The 18,011-nt window shown below is 37.4% G+C and overlaps 1 protein-coding gene across 3 annotated transcripts in view; it reads right to left on the reverse strand.

The window, feature by feature from the left end:
• The window catches only part of trpm3 (transient receptor potential cation channel subfamily M member 3), a 450,655-nt gene that overhangs the window by 164,616 nt on the left and 268,028 nt on the right, over positions 1-18,011 (reverse strand). For all 3 annotated transcript variants that reach the window (XM_062971987.1, XM_062971988.1, XM_062971989.1), the window contains exon 2: positions 98-177. In XM_062971987.1, the coding sequence (XP_062828057.1) occupies positions 98-177 (80 nt within the window). The remainder of the gene's footprint in view (positions 1-97; positions 178-18,011) is intronic.

The following is an 18,011-nucleotide window of genomic DNA, read 5'->3' on the forward strand; positions in this document are numbered from 1 at the left end:
TCTTTTTAATAGCAGATTTCAGCAGAATAGGAGACATTTAATATTAAATGCTGAAGTTGCAAAAAGGTTAATCATAGACAAAAACCAATGCCATTACCTATGGGGGTCTTTGGTGCTGGGTATGATGTGAACACATTCCCTTTTGCAAAATGCTCTTTCTATCCATGACTTCTGAGCCTGAAAGAGAACAAGAAAAGTAGAACATGAATAAAATAAATTCTAAAACACAACTTAACTGTTCAATCCCAGTTTTTAAAGAACCATGAAGCATTTTAACAAAAAACATCCTGATGCTGCAGAACTCAGGGATGATGTTCTGTTCTAGTAGGCACTTTTGGGATGTCCTACCAGGTTTGATGGATGACTTATAAAATTAATATTCACAAAATCAATAAAAGATAAGAAATGGAAAGAGATAATACACCAAGTTTCTTAAATTGGTGGGGGAAATCCTTGGAAATACTATCCATTTTTACTTCTTATGAAATGGCTTTCAATCATGTTGTATATTGATCATTACGCACTTCTGATTTTTATTTTTAAGTCAAGGCCTTACACGATCACATCTGATGTAGCATGAAGCAGAAAAGTATAAGGTCTCACACAATTCAAGTGAAAACATGTGAAAACAGGGAATGTAGTTATATGGAGGAGAGATACAGGTACAGCAAGAACTTCGGTACTTTTTTGCAAATGTAGAGAAAGGATTTTGGTGCTTGGCAACCAGATTTTTTTTACCATTTTTTTTCTCAAGAGGTTCAAAGGTCTTTTTTAAACTACTTGGCACAGTTTTTAAAAATCTAGCATAGAGGTTATGCATTTTGCAAGACAGAATAAAAATGTGTGAAAAGAAAATTCACCTGCTAGAGATGATGTTTATTATTTTTGTCGATTTCTTTGGCCTAAATCCTACCAGTAGTTCAAACTAAAGTAGACCTGTTGAACCAGTCAGCTTGATAAGTCAACACCAACACAATTCCCATAGATTGAATAGGTCTACTCTGGGACTAACATTTGGAGTTACGCCTTGCCTGACTGTAGCTGGATCTACACTGCCACATAATGAAGTTTGAACTGCATTACTTGGCAGTGTAGATCCAGCCTGAGAGTCAGCATGAAATGGCTTGAATGTTGGACTATGATGCTGGAGACCAGAGTTTGATTCCCTACTCAGGCATGGAAATCAGTAAGTCACATATTCTCAGCCCCAGAAAATCCTGAGAAAAACCTTAGGGTTTCCATAACTCAGAAACAACTTAAGGTACACATAATTATCTAATGTAAAACTCGATATAGGATGAAGAAGAAAACAAAATGAATACTTCTGAGAACTTTAGACAGAAGGTTATGTATAAGATTAATAAGATTCTGAGCTACAGTCAAGCTATTTGTATTGTGGTTAAACTATAGAATAGCTGGAGAAACCAGGGGAAAATGATTACGCGCTTGATCATACTCAGGTATAAATATTCAATAGTATTCCTGTACCTTTGTATTTTGTAAAGTGAATAATAATAAAATGAAAAAGGTACACATCATTATTAACAACACCAACAACAATGACAACAACCTGCCTGCCTGCTTCTCTCCCCTCTATTCCTATATTCTATTCATTTCCAATAAAAATTAGAAAATATTATAATAATGATAAAAAAATAATGGCTATCTTTGAATGTATCATGTTTGATGTTAGCTGCCTTGAGTCCCTATGTTAGGAGAAAAGCATAATAAAGATAAATAAATTAGATAAATAATTACATAAATATTAACAGTGATATTATCAAGAGGAAGTGACATATGAAACACCATACTAGAGCAGGCATATACATCTTAATAGCAGACTAATTGAGTCTCAAAAATAATAATGTGCAAAATGCATTGAGTATCAGTGACCTTAGACTAGATTGCCTTTTGAACTTTGTAATAGTGTGTCTTTCTTGGAACACAATAAAATTATTTAAAGTAAACTTTCTATTAGAATAATGTGCAAGAAGCAGAAAACAGTTATTGCCTCTCATTCTGCATTAAAGAGTTATTCAAACCAAAATGTAGCTTGTGTTCCATCTCTAAAAGCCAAGAACTGCTGGAGAAACAGCAGCCATTCTGAGCAGACTGATTGCTTACAAAGGCACGGATTTCCAAGTACAATGGAGACAGGCTGAGATGGGTTAGGGGTGAATAGCGAGTATCCCATCTTTAGAATTTTGTGTAACATTATTAGCTTTCTAATTATTAGCTAATTTAAAGTCAAGCTCTCCCTCTTTCAGATTACATAGAGCACAGAAATGAGTTCAACGTTTGCCATTAGAGATGCATTTTTTCTATTGTCTTTCCTGCTTGTGGCTAGAATGAAAAATAAATTGCCAAGCGAGAGACAGAAAAGTAAAGTAAAACAGTATGCATTTAACCCAATCGCAATTAAAATTGGTAAAATTTAAGAATCATGTACTAGTGTAATCCTTTCTGAACACAGTGGGACATAGTTTATGGGGCATAGGGTTGCATTGTGTTGTGTATCATTATCTTTTTAAAAGTCTCACTAGATTGCTAGAGAAATTAAATGAAATACCATTTATGAATCAAACATCCCCTTATTCTTCCTGTTGCTTTATATCAATTTGTATCATTGCCCAAAACATCAGTGTTTTTTTTAAATTGACTGCTGTGCTAATTTCCTTCACCTGAAGGAACACTTTTTGTGTGTGCATAAAACTACTTCAAGCTATATATAATTTTTACAGGGCTTTCAAAAGTACTTTTCCTCTCAAATATTGGCAGAACTCTGGAGATATCAAAATTGTTTTGGAACTGACATTATATTTTAACATTCTCTCTTTGACTGAAATCCAGTGGTGCAGCTTTTATGGATCTAATGGCATCAGCAAGAATGGTCAACTTAGAAAAAGGTTTTTGCCACCACAGTGGGGTAGAATGTGTGTGTGTCCTTTTACTGCTCGTACTGGATTCTGATTTATAAGACTGTATTTTGATTGATTCATTCATTCATTTGTGTACCTAGAAAATCAAAGATAAGTAGCCATGCCATACATGACTCTCTGCAAGTCAAATCACAAGTCAAGATATAATTTCAAATTTAATTATCAGCAAAATTCTACTGTGAAATTTGTACACTTTGTAGCATTAACACAAAAGTAAACTCAGAATTTGTGGAACCTTGGAGGAACTGTGCTGCAGTGGTTCTGATCCTTCCTAGAGGGTCAGGTTCAGAAGGTGGTGTTGGGGGACTCCTGCTTGACCCCATGGTCTTTGTCTTGTGTGGTCCCACAGGGTTCAATTCTGTTTCCTGTGTTGTTTAACATCTACATGAAACTGTTGGGAGAGATCATCCAGAGTTTTGGAGTTCAGTGCCATTTGTACACAGATGACACCCAACTCTATTACTCATTTTCACCTGATGCCAAGGATGTCGTCCCACTTGACCATGGAAACCCATGGGGTGACCTTGGCTAAGCCACATTCTCTCAGCCTCAGAGAACACAAAGGCAACCTCTGTTCCTCCAAAACTTCTGCCAAGAAAACCCTGTGATAGGTTAGCCTTAGGGCTGCCATAGGTCAGAAATGACTTGAAGTCGCACAACAACAACAACAACACATACATTATATTATACATCAGATTTGGTCATATATCTCAGTATTCTAAACCCAGAAAATAACATAATAATAATAATAAGAAGAAGAAGAAGACGACGACGACTCTGGCACAAGCCAGTCAAGGTGGTCCCAGTGATCGGCACACTGGGTGCAGTGCCTAAAGACCTTGGCCTGCATTTAAACACAATCAGCGCTGACAAAATTACCACCCGCCAGCTACAGAAGGCCACCTTACTTGGATCTGCATGCATTATTTGCCGATACATCACACAGTCCTAGACACTTGGAAAGTGTCCGGCGTGTGATCCAATATAACAGCCAGCATAGTTCTGCTGTCGACTCATCTTGTTGTGTTTCAAATAATAGTAATAATAATCATCTTTATTTATATCTTGCTTTTCTCCCTCCTGGGACCCAAAAGGCTTACAACGTATTAAATTCACATAACAACAATCAGAATACATCAATAATAAATATATCATTATCAAACTTTAACTAATATTTAGGTTTGCCTGCTACTGGCCTAGTTTATAATGTATCACATTTTGTGAAGTTGCATAAGCTCTGAAACATCATAGAAACATAATTCTATTCACTATGAAAAAAACTTATTTTAGCTCAGTGGGATTTTATTCCAAACTAAAGTAAGAAACTCACAGGATTGCACATTTATAGAGAATAGTTAATAAGAAACATCACATAATATCAGTTGATAGCATTTAAAAGAACTCTCACATAATACATTGACAAACATTTGGTTTACTCAGTGACTTTAAAAAAAAATCACTTAAGATTTACATTATTTAGGATTAAGTCCCATTGATCGTAAGTGTGACTTACGTTGCATCTACATTGTAGAATTAAAGACGTTTGACACCACTTTAACTACTATGGCTCAATATTATCACGGGATTTGTAGTTTGTTGAGACACCAGCACTCTTTGGCAGAAAAGGCTAAATACTTTTAGTCTGGATTTAACTCATAGTGTATTATTGATATATTACACTACAAATAAATGATAGCTGGGATTCTTAAAAACATATATTGCTAGATCTCTTTGGGTGCCTAGAATCCTATGAAAGGACTAACACTAATGATTCACTTAAAAAAATCTTAAAACGGAAAGATCATCTTGCTTTATTGAATTTTATTTGTTCACTCATATAGTTTAATATTTAGTTGGCTGAAATGTTTAGAGCTATTTCCCCCCCTCCATAAACACAAAATTGCATTTGTTAGTTAAATTTCTTTGGATATATGCCTAAACAATTTCCTAGGTACTCAGACGCTGTTACCTTATCTAAACTGACTGATCCTCCTAAATTCATTTTAGTGCACATATGAGATTTTATGGAAATTACTTTAAACTGTCTGTGGTGAATTTGCTGATTAGATATTCTTGGAGAACTGCCCGTAAAATGTAATGCAGATGAATTCACTTGTTGTGCTAGGAAAACAAAATTTAAAAGTAAAATAGGAAATGCTATTGTAAGAAGAAATGCCTGTTAGATCAAACAGCGATCTTACAGAGCGGAGTTTTTGTTTCTAATACAGACTGATGCCCCCCAGGACTTCAAAATATGACTTATGTAAATTTTATGAAACTTTTTATAAAGTTTCAAAAAAAAAAGAGAAGGAAATGTTACAAGAAACCACTGAGAAGTTAATAACCCTTTGTCCCTCCATCATTTGAAATTAGTAAGTATTTTGGGTACTAGTTCAAAAGAATGAAAAATAATGGTATTGGCGTAGAAATATTAATTAAAGTTGTTTGCATTATGTTTCTTTAAATTTTAATTGAATGGAAAAAGGCAAATAAGAGAAATCTGACACAATATTTGTTGCTATAATAATGCATGTTAAAATTCAGATGTATCTGACACAATATTTGTTGCTATAATAATGCATGTTAAATTTCAGATGTATAATTCAATTCAATTCCAAATTGTAACATTGTACAACCTACCTCACTGCAGTATGTATCTTTTTATTCTCAAATGTATTTAATAATAATAATAATAATAATAATAATAATAATAATAATAATAATAATGATAACTTTCTTATATTCCGCCCCATCTCCCCGAAGAGACTCGGGGCTGCTTACATAGGGACCAAGCCCAGTTAAACAAAATTAAAATATAACGCCATAAAATACATTGCATTACAATAATTTGAAGAATATATTTCTATTGACATATTAATTATTCCAATTTCAACTTCCAAAATAACCTGCTATATGAGCTGAGTTTAAAGTTATAAGGACCATTTGGAATGAAATACAGCTTATGTACACTAAGTTTCAAATCATCAGACCCTGTTGAATGAAAGCGTAAGAACAAAAAACATTATGGCTTAATGGCATTAACATAATAAAATACTTCAGGCTAGATAAAAGCAAGTCCTGTGAGTATTGTGGTATTATATCAATTAAGCTGGTCTCTTATGCATTTCATATTTGCTCTTTGTTATTCCATGTTGTATTCTAATGCTATGTTGTTTGCCAGTAATGTTTAACCCAAATACAGTTACATCCAAACACATACATAATTAATACTTGCAAATTTGCTTTAAAATTAATTTCCAGAAACAAATACTTACTCATACACATCATCAACAATTACTGTTACTGTTGTTATTTACCTGAGCATCCGCATGTGAATCTGTCTAATGCTCTCTTTGGTCAGTTTGTGCTGTCCACCGCTGATCAGTCACTCTAACTAAGCATAATGCACTCATGACTGACCATCAGACAAGTCATTCGTTCCATTTTTGACCAGGAGATGTTAAAGTAAGCAATGAACTTGCGCCCATTAGCTACTTGGAATGTGCTGCCATGGGATTAGCCTCATTAGGAGCTCTATAGACATTCACTCCCAGCCTCAAAACACTGCTTCATTTGAACATCTAATCTGACGCCAAAAGAAAAACAAATCCCCTGAGAGCTTGGATTTAATTGCACAAGCCCTGACAGGCTGTGGATTTTATTATTCCCCCCCCCCCCCAAAAAATAATGTCTAAAAAGAAGGTCTTGTGAAAGTGTGATAAGGTGTTCTGAGCCCTGAAAGTTCAACTCGGGAAATGAAATCCTTCAAAAGAAACAGTGTATTAAAGCGGCAAAGGCCCGAAACACACACACAAGATATTTTTAATCTCTAAAGAATGAAAGCAGTGTGTTTGTCCGACAACTGCTGGGAATTTGTATGCACTAAGATATATATTTTACCATTCATCAACAATAGCATATATCAAAAGTCCTAGGGTTTGCAATATGATCTTTAAATACAATCTTGACATCTAATAAATGTATTACTAGGCAAGAGAGAACGGGAAACTTTTGATGTACAAACACAGAGCCCATATGAAGCTGGAAGTTAGGAGTTGCCTAGCTGAGTGCAACTTGGGTCACAAAGTGGTGGAGATGTGAGAATCAGAAATAGTCAGAAACAAATGGATGAGACATAGGGCCGCCTTCTGCACAATGTTTTGTGGATTCAAGTGCCTAGAAAATAGTAGGAATGAACTTCCTTTGTTAAGTGCCTGGTGCTAGCAGAAAGTTCTACTCTCATAAAACTTACAATCATTTCACCCCTTGACACTGTTTGCCAATTCTAACCCTCTGACACACAGACAACATTTTTTCCAGGAGACCTCCCAGTCCTTTAGAGCGTAGCTTTTCAGATGGCATGGGAAGCTATGCCAAGGGGGACTGGCGAGAACTTGCTCCTTTGCCCAAGTACAAAGTTTTTCTGCTGGTGTGAAGACATCACTGGATATAACAATGATTTTCTTAGTGCACCCATTTTGGGAAACCTTTGCCTTACTCTTGATCTTGATAATACTCACCACATAGTTTAGAACCTGGAAAACAAAATTGCACATGACATCTTCAAAGAAAAGTTAGATGTTAAAATCTCCTGGAACTACAGAGCACCATCTTACTTTAAAGAAACATTTACTTAACTGATATAGGACTAAGACTGTCTTCTTGGTCTCTGGAGAGAGAAGTTAGGAAGGTTCAGCTGTTTCTTATATCTTTTGCCACAAAATGAATTCTTTTGTGATCTGCTCAGACTGAGACCCACCTCTTAAAGGCATCAGATGAAACACAGATAAACCCATGGTTTTGTTTTATCAAGGACCTTGCAGATTTGTGTTCAAATGTTCCAAAGTATTGCTGTGCCTATATCAGATGTGTGTGTGTATGTGTGTATTATGCATTTCATTAATTTCATGATGTGTGGGCATGAGCAACTAGAGCCTCCCATCAGCAAACCCAAATATGTGACAAACACTGTGTTGTGATAACAAATGGCCACAACTTGTTTATTGCTTACACAAGAGAACCAGGGTTGGTAGCCCTGCATGGGTCCTGGATCCGGGATCGGGCAGCCCGCTGCTGCTCGATACCTCTTAACCACTCCAGGCTGTGCTGCTGTTACCAACTGGCACAATGCCGTGATCCCAACATCATTTCACCCCTGGAGAACCACTGGACCTTCCCCCCCTCCAATGGGGAGGGGGATATAGACAAGCTAGATCCAGGGCCCGTGATGCACATCATGAGGTTGTGACAAAGGAACCATACTCAATAGAAACCATGAAACTTGAACATCATTTTAAAAAGGGTGGGTGGGCTGGGACACAGGAACAGTGTGCTGTTAGGCGCGGTCTTTCACAGCCTTTTAAAGGATGCCTGAAGCTTGCCAGGAGTAGCTAGCCCAGCAATCGGGGCGAGCAGGGGCTGCCTCTGACTGGCCCACCATGCAGCTCGCAGGAAAAACTCTTGCCGCTGAGGGGGCTTCTGGGAGGAAGAAGCCCCTTCTAGCACCATAATGGCCAGGAGGGCGCCCCGCCGCCACAACATCTCTGCCTGGTGTGTCAGGTAAAGCATTTTTCTTCCAGTGATGATCTCAAAGAATGACTAGTATGCACGTATCTGTCTGCCTATCTATCTGTCTGCCTATCTATCTGTCTGCCTATCTATCTGTCTGCCTATCTATCTATCTATCTATCTATCTATCTATCTATCTATCTATCTATCGGTGTCACATGTAAAACTAAAGGTCTGTGGGCTGAATCTGGCCTGCTGTGTTATTTTATGAGGCCTTCCAGATACTGAACTACAATTCCTGTATTCCTCACCATTAGGCATAATGAGTAGGGCTTATGGGAGTTGTGATATAGTAACATCTGGAAGGCTGCAGTTTGTTCTGTATAGTCAGGATAGTGGGTTTTGAATTTAGATATATGTCTTGTGAATATGTCTGACTTTAAAATGTCCTTTCACCTTCTCCCAACCCCAGAGTCACAAGGGCTGTTGGGCTGCAATTCCCCTAATTCCCAGTCTACATGAAGGATAATCAAAAGTGATAGGAATTGTCATCCAGTAACATTTGGGGACTCAAATTGGGTAAAAACTAAAGAGCACCAACCGCTATAAAAATATAGTTGATCCACTGTATCCATGGATTCAACAGCCCTTTGAAGGCAACAATAAGGCTGATGTGGCACTTGATGAAAGTGAGCTTGACACCCCCGATCTAGATAAATAAACAGATGCATGCATATATATAGTAAGACCTCCATAACTGCAAGACCCATATTCATAGTTTTACTTAATCACACCCAATGGATACATCCAAATTAACCCTATGAAATGCTGGGACTGGAAGTCAGATAATTTAACAGCATCTGATTGTGCCCATTGTTTCAGGTAACCATGGTTTGCCCAGGAATGTATCCCACGTGGATTCAGGGCTCTTATATATCAATTACGCTTTTTAATCTTTGAGAGCATCACTTGAAAAAAACATAAAATACATGAACATTATGCACAATGTACAAGCACTTGTGTGTTTATGACAGAAGGCAATAACCACTAGACAATGTTGTGTCAGAACAACAGTTAATAAAATGCCTCTAAATTATGTCTAGAGTAAATCAAAGTTGTTTGTTGACAACATGTGTAACAGTTGGGATTTTGCAGTGCTTCCTAGATAATAGGTGCCTCCTGGCAGTACCTTTTAACTTGAAGATTTTCAATTTGCATAAAAAGGACAGCAATTGCATATAGCTAAACTGTGGGTTTGTTGTTGCACTCAGTGACTAGAACATTTATAAAGGGTGATAGATCATGGAAACAGCCTGGATAAGCTGTTTATTTTCATGCAGGACATGTACAGGATAATGCCACACAAAAATGGTGAAAAGGATAACATGATTCTCATGTTGGTAACAACTATAATGAAAGCCGCATAGTTTTTCAAGAGGAAAATATCGAAGTACATCTGAAAATAAGAAACTAGGACAACAACAAAGACGAGAGTCTTCACACAATTCAGGTTATGTATGAAGAAAGCAGTGCGGATGAAATTAGACGTTTATGACGGGTGTCACTGATTGTTCTTATTACCCCTTTTCTTGTTCCTCTAGTGCTTTCTCACATGGGGATCCAATGTTCCAATTTTGTTTTTGTAAATAGTGTCAGTCATTGTTTAGCAATGTGCTGCTAGATATATAAAAATGTTGAGAATGGCGGTCTTGTGCAATTTATTTAATAGAGAGAAGGACTAGGTGTGCAGCAACAGGAAGTTGACCATACCACCCCAAATATCTGTCCATGGGTGCATCCACATTAGAGAAATAATGCAATTTGACACCACTTCAATGGCCATGGCTCAATCCAATGGAATCATGAGATTTGTAGTTGGCAAGGAAGATGAAAGACCTTGTAAAATGACAACTCATTATTCCATAGCATCTAGCCATAGCAGTTAAAGTGGTATCAAACTGCCTTAATTCTACATGTGGATGTGTCCCAAGTCCTCTAGTGCTAGAATGTTAAGATTGCACATGAATTATTCTCATGATTGCCAATTTGTTTGGCAATGGAATATGCTGCCTCGTAAGGTTGTGGAGTCTCTTCCTCTGGAGGGTTTTGAGCAGAGGCTGGATGTCCACTTGCTAGGGGTGCTTTGAATGTGTTTTTCTGCATGATGGGGGATTGGGCTGGATGGACATTGTGGTCTATTTCAGCTATGAATCTATAAAAGTGTTTGTTATTTAATGTTTATGTTTTGGAGTAAAAGAGAAATACAGTACTTTTATCTTTCTTTTAAGGGTTATTCTCTCCTCTGCTCCACTGAAACATAATTTCACAAAAGCAAAGGCTTTGCTATAGGAGACAGATATCTTCTCTTACAATCCAGTTTCCCCAGAACACATAGGTTTAATTTGAGCCAGGTTTAAAGTCCGCAGTGATATCCTGCACTTCTGTTACAAAGGCTGGTGCAAAAACTAATCTTATGGTGCAAAGACTGGGATTCTATGCCTGGCCTTGCTCTAAACAGCACAGTCATGCAAACATTAATCAACTATCTAATTCCACCCCCTTACCTCTCTTGTGGGGTGTGCACATGGCCATCAGCTAAATAAATACAACCAACCTCTTTGCTCTTGCTCATGGTGCTGAGGGGCATTAGTTGAAATGGCTACCCAAGTTTTGACCTTATTACAGAGCTTGCATAGCAAGATTTGTTCAGAGGGGGTTTGGCCTTGCCTTTCTCTGAGAGTGACTTCCCTAAGATCATCCAATAGTTTTTCTATTGAACCCTAATCATCAAAGTCATAGTGGAATGCTCAAATGACTACACAATGCTGGTTTCTCTTACAATATACTTTTTTAGTAGACATGCATGTACTGTTTCAGTGTGCCAAGCCTTAGGTTGCTTGCTGAACTTCCAAAGGACTACTGTGTTTCTCTGGCTTTTCAGGCAGGAAGACAAATCTCAGGATAAGCAAAGGAGAAGGAAGAGGTGTGACTTCATATGTGAAGTACCTTCAAGGCCAAAACATTTGAGTTTAGGTGTCTTGAGCAAAATGTGGGTGGCCAGGGTAGCTAAATAAAAAATGAATGCAATACAATATTTTTAAAAGCATTAAATCTTGCTCACATGTGTGCTTGTGTGCGCGCGCTTGTGCATGTGTTATAGTGTGTATGTCCCTCCAAATCACTTGTTGACTTATGAAAACCCTATGAATTCCCTAGGGTTTTCTCAGGCAATACCCAGAGATGATTTTCTAGTTCCTTTCTCTGAAATAGTCCATGGCACTTGATATTTGTTGATGATCTCCTGGATTCAAATATACCACCAGAAAATCAATATGTGTGTAGACAAAGTGAGCAGAAATTTGGAAGATCACTGCCTGGTGTGATGAACATAATTATACCCTATTCCATAATTATACCAATAGGTCTTCCAATGACCAATGTGACTGCAAAACTATGAGGTACATGAAGAAGAAACACTTTGAACATTAGGCCCTGCAATCTGTGATACTACTTTTGATACATTAACAAAAGTTGTGAATAGTTGTGAATATATACGTTGCTGCAAAGACAACGGTACTTGTAATATTAAAGAAAAAATTCTTGGATTCATCAACTTTGAACCTTAAAAAGAATAGATAGTTGAAATCCTAACCAGTAGTTTGGAATATCATAAAATACCCCTGGATTGTAAAGATCAAGAACTTGGTAACAGCTCTTCGTATATCAGGAACAATGAAAAGTGCTGAGGCCTTCATCATGTCACAAAATGAATGAATGCTGTGCATTCTCCTTGTGGCCACTGCATTTTGTGGGGTTCATGTTGTTGCAGCCTGTATGGAAACATACATTTTTATTGTGTTCACTAAGTTTTGTGTTTTTCAGGGCTACTCCCATGAGGTGGAAAGTTATAACAAAGAGGATATGCTGCCCACTCCATTCTCAGTCAGCCATATACTGGCGGATTCATGCTGCGGCTGCCTATTCACTTACAAAGCTTCTCCCAGGGATTCTCAAAACACTTGAATGTACTTTTGATTTAAACTTGACACAAGGAATACAATCACAACCACAAACACTAAAAAGATACTTCAGTTCATTTGTATGCTTTTTGATAGCTATCTTCTGACACAAAGTTGTTCCGGATATTGAAGGCAGAAACATGAGTCTAAAAGCCAGATAAATGTCTCTTAAATGAAAGGCAGTTCTCAGTGCTGACATGATGGAAGAAATATAACAGCTTCAAGATCAGTGGCCCCAAATTCTACAGAAGCCTGTTTTGTAGTAGAAATCATGGGAATTTGGGCTCAATTGCACATGAAGAGAGGAATTAAATGCAAACTACCTTATTTTATGACAAGACTTCTAAGATGGAGACATCACAGCTCTGATGAGCCCAAGACTTTATTCAGAATATTGTCCATAAAGCAACCAATCACATTTGTTTTATGCACTATTCAGTCCTAAACAAATGTGAGACTATAGGCTAAGGGTGCTGGGAAAAGCTTCTAAGACCTTCTTGTACTTCACAAGTACCCCACAGTGCTTTCTGAGATTTTTTTTTCTTGTGAATGTTGCACCTAAAATAATCTTGAAAAAGGTCAATTGAACAACTCAATTAAATGTGATTTACAAGAAACAAGAATCACAGTTTTGGCTCTGAAGCAGAAAAAGGATGATCAGAGCCAAGTCAACTACAAGAGTTCCTTGGGAAATTTTCTTTGTTATTTATCAGTAGGTCTTAACCTGTGATCAAGGAGATAGAGACTCAGGGAGGTTCAAATCGCACTTCGGCCTTAATAAGTCAAGCTCTGAATTCTTGGGTGGTTGTATTAAGAATTAATAATGCTGGAAGTGATCACCTTTTGTAGTCGGAGCTGTGGGAAGGCTAGATTTAACTAACAGTGTCATAACCTCACTAATCTCTTCAGTACAAAGATTAACTTCATTGTGAAGGGAAAAAAACAGGGTTAGGCTGTTCTTTTCTGAATAATAGAACCGTGCAGATAAAAGAATGTTTCCCAAGCAACATGAATTGTATGTGTTTTATTAGAAGCAAAATAGTACTTCTGGTTATGGATTCTGGAGAAAAACAGACAAATACTGTGAACTATATCATCCGAGCAGTGCAGATACATGCCCTTTCATCATCTCAATAAAATTTGCACAGGTGCTTGATGCATTTAATCTTATGATTTTCCAAGCAATGTCTCTACAGTAAATTGTGAAGCAGGTGCTTGACTCCAGGCAATAATGTATATAAGGACACATCTAGAGAAAATGACTCTCCTTTGCTGGAGATTGTTAAACAGAAGCAGAGTGGCTGTCTGCTAGAAATGTTTTAGACGTGGAATTCATACTTTACTGTCAAGGGACTGGATGAGATGTTCTTTGGGAATATGTGCTGACTCTAGGCTTCTATTATTTTATCTTCATATAAAAAGCCTCTAAAAAAGGAACAGGGCAATCTAACATTTAGTATTCTATTGTTTTCTAAATAAATAATATAACAAAGGTAAGAATAAAACAATGACTTCAATCCCTATAAGAAAGATAAGGCTTCACACCATTCAACTAGAAATCCTTGGTTCCTCCTTATTAAGCCACATGTGCCCCACATGTACCACGTCTGAGGGTCAAGGAATCAATCCTGTAAAATAGTGTGGAAGGAGTAACAGAGAACTGCATTTATAATAGAATCCAATGGGGCTGCAATGAACAACTGCAAGGGGTTTTCAAAACCTGATTGAGCCAGATGATATTAACAATATCCTTGAGAACCTTTAGTGCATCTGTCAAACTCGAGGCCTGTGGGCTGAATCCAGATTGCCATGTCATTTTATGCGGCCCGCCAAATGCTAGACTACAACTTCTGTATTCCTCATTAAACATCATGGCTAGAGCTGATGGGAGTTGTGATACAGTAACAACTGGAAGGTGGCAGCTTTTTCTGTTTAGTCAGGATAGTGGGTCTGAATTTAGACACAAGGCTTGTGGGTATAATGTCTGAATTTAAAATGTCCTTTAACCTTTCCTTACGCTCAGAGCTACAAGAGCTGTTGCAATTCCTCTTATCTCTAGTCCAAATGGCAGATAATCAAAAGTGATGTGAGTTGTCATTTATTAACATCTAGGAACCCAAACTGGGTCAAAAGTAAAGAGCACCAAGTACTATGTAAAAAAATGTAGTTAGTTTTCTGTCTCCATGGATTCTGCGTTCATGGATTCAACAGACCTTTGATGGCAACCATAAGGCTGATGTGGCTCTTAATGATACTTAATCCAAATGGATATGAACATGGGATTGGCCAAGTATTCCTTGTTTTCATATTGCATGTTTGCACAGGCTGAATCCCTATTCCCTAACCAGTATCAGTTCTTTCCTGTCTGGATTAAATTTCAATTTATTCACTCCTAACCAGTCCACTACAGACAGCACATACTGGTATCAAAAGCCCATGACAACTCCAGAAGAATCAACAGGGGCATATTTGTTCAATATAGGGCATCTACCAAGGTGACCCAAACTAAGGACCTCATCACATTGAGGTCAGCAAGCTGGATGATAGTGGGGGGATTCACTATGGATCATGGTGACTCCAATGTGGGGTGTGGGAACCCATTGTCCCACACCCCACATCACCTGCATTGGTCTTTACCTCATTCCACAGGAGAAATGATGACACCCGGCTTCCCCTTGTTCTTCTTATGACAGTTTCACCTCAGTTCAGGGATGGAGCCCCGCCGAAAGTAAATCTATGTTGTCTGATGAGATCTGGCGAGCTCCATCCCTGAACTGAGATGAAACTGTTGTAGAGTGAGCAATTTTGCCTTTGTGATGCGGTCATGAGTCTCACAGCCAGGCTGAAGCCAGAATGAAATATATGAAGACTATAAGAACAATATAATAATTATTATTTGATTATTACTACAATCATTTCCATCAGTGAAACACATTTAAAATGATTAAATAAAATATATAGTTGTCTAGTTACATGGCAAAAGGTTATAGTATACTGTTGTAGTAGCATGTATGCACGGGTTAATGCACAGCTAGTTTTATTAGTGTGCTAACATAATGCCCATTCAAATATGCATTAGAATGTGATACATTTAAACAAGGCAGTGCAAAAAGACTGTGTATCTGAACACATAGCATAGCATCTTCAGGCTCTTGGGTACTAATTTAGCAAGTAAGAGTCAATGTGAAATAGTAGGTTATGCTGAATAGGATGCTAAGAAATGTGCATTTGAATCCACTCAGCCATGTAAACTGACAGTGACTGGCCTTGAACTAGTCACATTCTCTCAGCCATAGAAGAAGGCAATGGCAAACTTCCTCTGAATAAATCTTGCCAAGAAAAAACTTATGATGGGGTTGCCATAGTCAACCTGAAAGAACATATGGACAACAAAGAATATGTAGATCTGCTTATGTCTTAGCTGGATCCAAGAACAGGTTAGCTATTCATAGTTGACATCTCCAGAAAAAACACTGACTCATACAATCATTCCACCAGATGGGACAGACCAAGATGGATGCTGCAATATTCAATATATCTTTGCAGCTGATGCCTAATATAGACATATGTCTGTTTGCCCATCGCAGTTCCTCCTGGAGATGTGATACTGCAGGAAACAGAAAAACATTCAATAGAAGCTGGAAATAATTAAGGAAATTATCCTTGTATTTTCTTGGCAGTATAATGCTTAAGTATTGCAGCAGCAAAAAGAATCAAACCTTTATCCCTTTATCATTGACATTTCTGCAGCATTCTGTTCATTCTGTATTATTTGATACTATGAAAAGAAAACATTTGAGCCCTTCCAGAAACAATCTTCAATTGTTATCTGTATCCAAATGCATAACAGGAAGAAATGATATGTAATACTTTATTATCGCTCTACATTATTTCAGAATGAGGAACATAGCTTATTTGATACAACTTGCTGAACTGCCTGAAATTTATAAACAACCTGAAACAAGATTCACAAGATTCTTCAGTTATGAATAACCCTGTATTCATTTTTCCTGCCTGAAATTCAACGACAACGTTGTCAGTTTGACAAAGGCAGTGTGAAAATTCTAGTACTGCTATTGCAAAGTCATTTTATCCATATGAGGTAAGCACAAAAATATCAAAATACTGTGCACACTTCCAAGTATGTAAGATTTCTTCCTTATTCAAGTTGGTGGAACCAACATTTTTCAAAATATTAAACCCAGCTCTTATTAGGAAGCTCCTCCATCCTTAAAAGACACACAGATTCCCCAGTAAGTGGAAAACAGAATCGAGAGAAACTAGACATTGTGTATGGATCAGACCAAAACACTCATCTAAAGCAACATCCTGTTCAATCAGTTTCCTATGGGAGCAGGAGTGTAATAGCACTCTCCCATTTCTGTTTTCCACTGAAACAAAAGCTGGAGGTAATATGTACCGCAGTTAATACATAGCTATTGCTAGCCTTATCTGCCTCATTGTAAAGCTATCCACACTGGCAACGATCTCTACATAATATGGCAGTGGTGTTTTCTAGTCAAGTCATCAACACCTTGGATTCCCAACACTATGAGGGTTGCATTTATTTGCCTTAATGTGCATCACTTGACACTTGCTTAAACGGAAACCACTTTAATATCCGTTCCCCTAGTTTGAAATTATTGTTTTGAAACCTGTTCCTTTCCAACCATTCTGTATAACTTAATATCATCATATATAGCACTTCCTTACTTTCCTTTGAGAGAATTGATTATTCCTATTTTCTGCTATAAAGATCTGACCTATTGACTTTTTACAATTACACGAATGTGCAACTTCATTTATAAACAATTGGCTCTCTAATCATTTATAGGTGCCTTAAAGGGGTTCTCTTCTGGGTTGTGGTGTGTTTTCTGGGCTGTTTGGCCATGTTCCAGAAGCATTCTCTCCTGATGTTTTGCCCACATCTATGGGAGGCATCCTCAGAGGTTGTGAGGTATATACAACAACCTTGTGATTCTGGCCATGAAAGCCTTCAACAACACATGGGTTCTCTTCTTATTTCATAATTGCTATGTTTGTCAAAAGTTTTTTTTTAGTTTTGTCACTTTTAAAATCACTTACCCATATATTCGCAAGTATAATCCGACCTGAATATAAACTGAGGCACCTAATCTTACCACAAAAAACAGGGAAAATGTATTGACTTGAGTATAAGACAAGGGTGGGAAATGCAGCAGATACTGGTAAATTTCAAAAATAAAAATGAGAATAGATACCAATAAGATTACATTAGTTGAGGCATCGGTAGGTAAAATGTTTTTGAATATTTGCACAAAACTCTAATTTAAGATAATACTGTCCAATTCTGATGACTTATATACTCAAGTATAAGCAGACCCAAATATAAACTAACCAGGACCCTCACTCGAGTATAAGCCAAGGGTGGGCTTTTTCAGCCCTTTAAAAGGGCTAAAAACTTGGCTTATACTTGAGTATATACTGTACTCTGTTTTTGTTACAATATGGATTTTGGAATCTGTATCATGACCAGAATGGCTATCTCTATTTTTTGTATGACTTG

This window comes from Anolis carolinensis, chromosome 2, assembly GCF_035594765.1.
Source record: "Anolis carolinensis isolate JA03-04 chromosome 2, rAnoCar3.1.pri, whole genome shotgun sequence".
Classification (NCBI taxonomy): domain Eukaryota; kingdom Metazoa; phylum Chordata; class Lepidosauria; order Squamata; family Dactyloidae; genus Anolis; species Anolis carolinensis.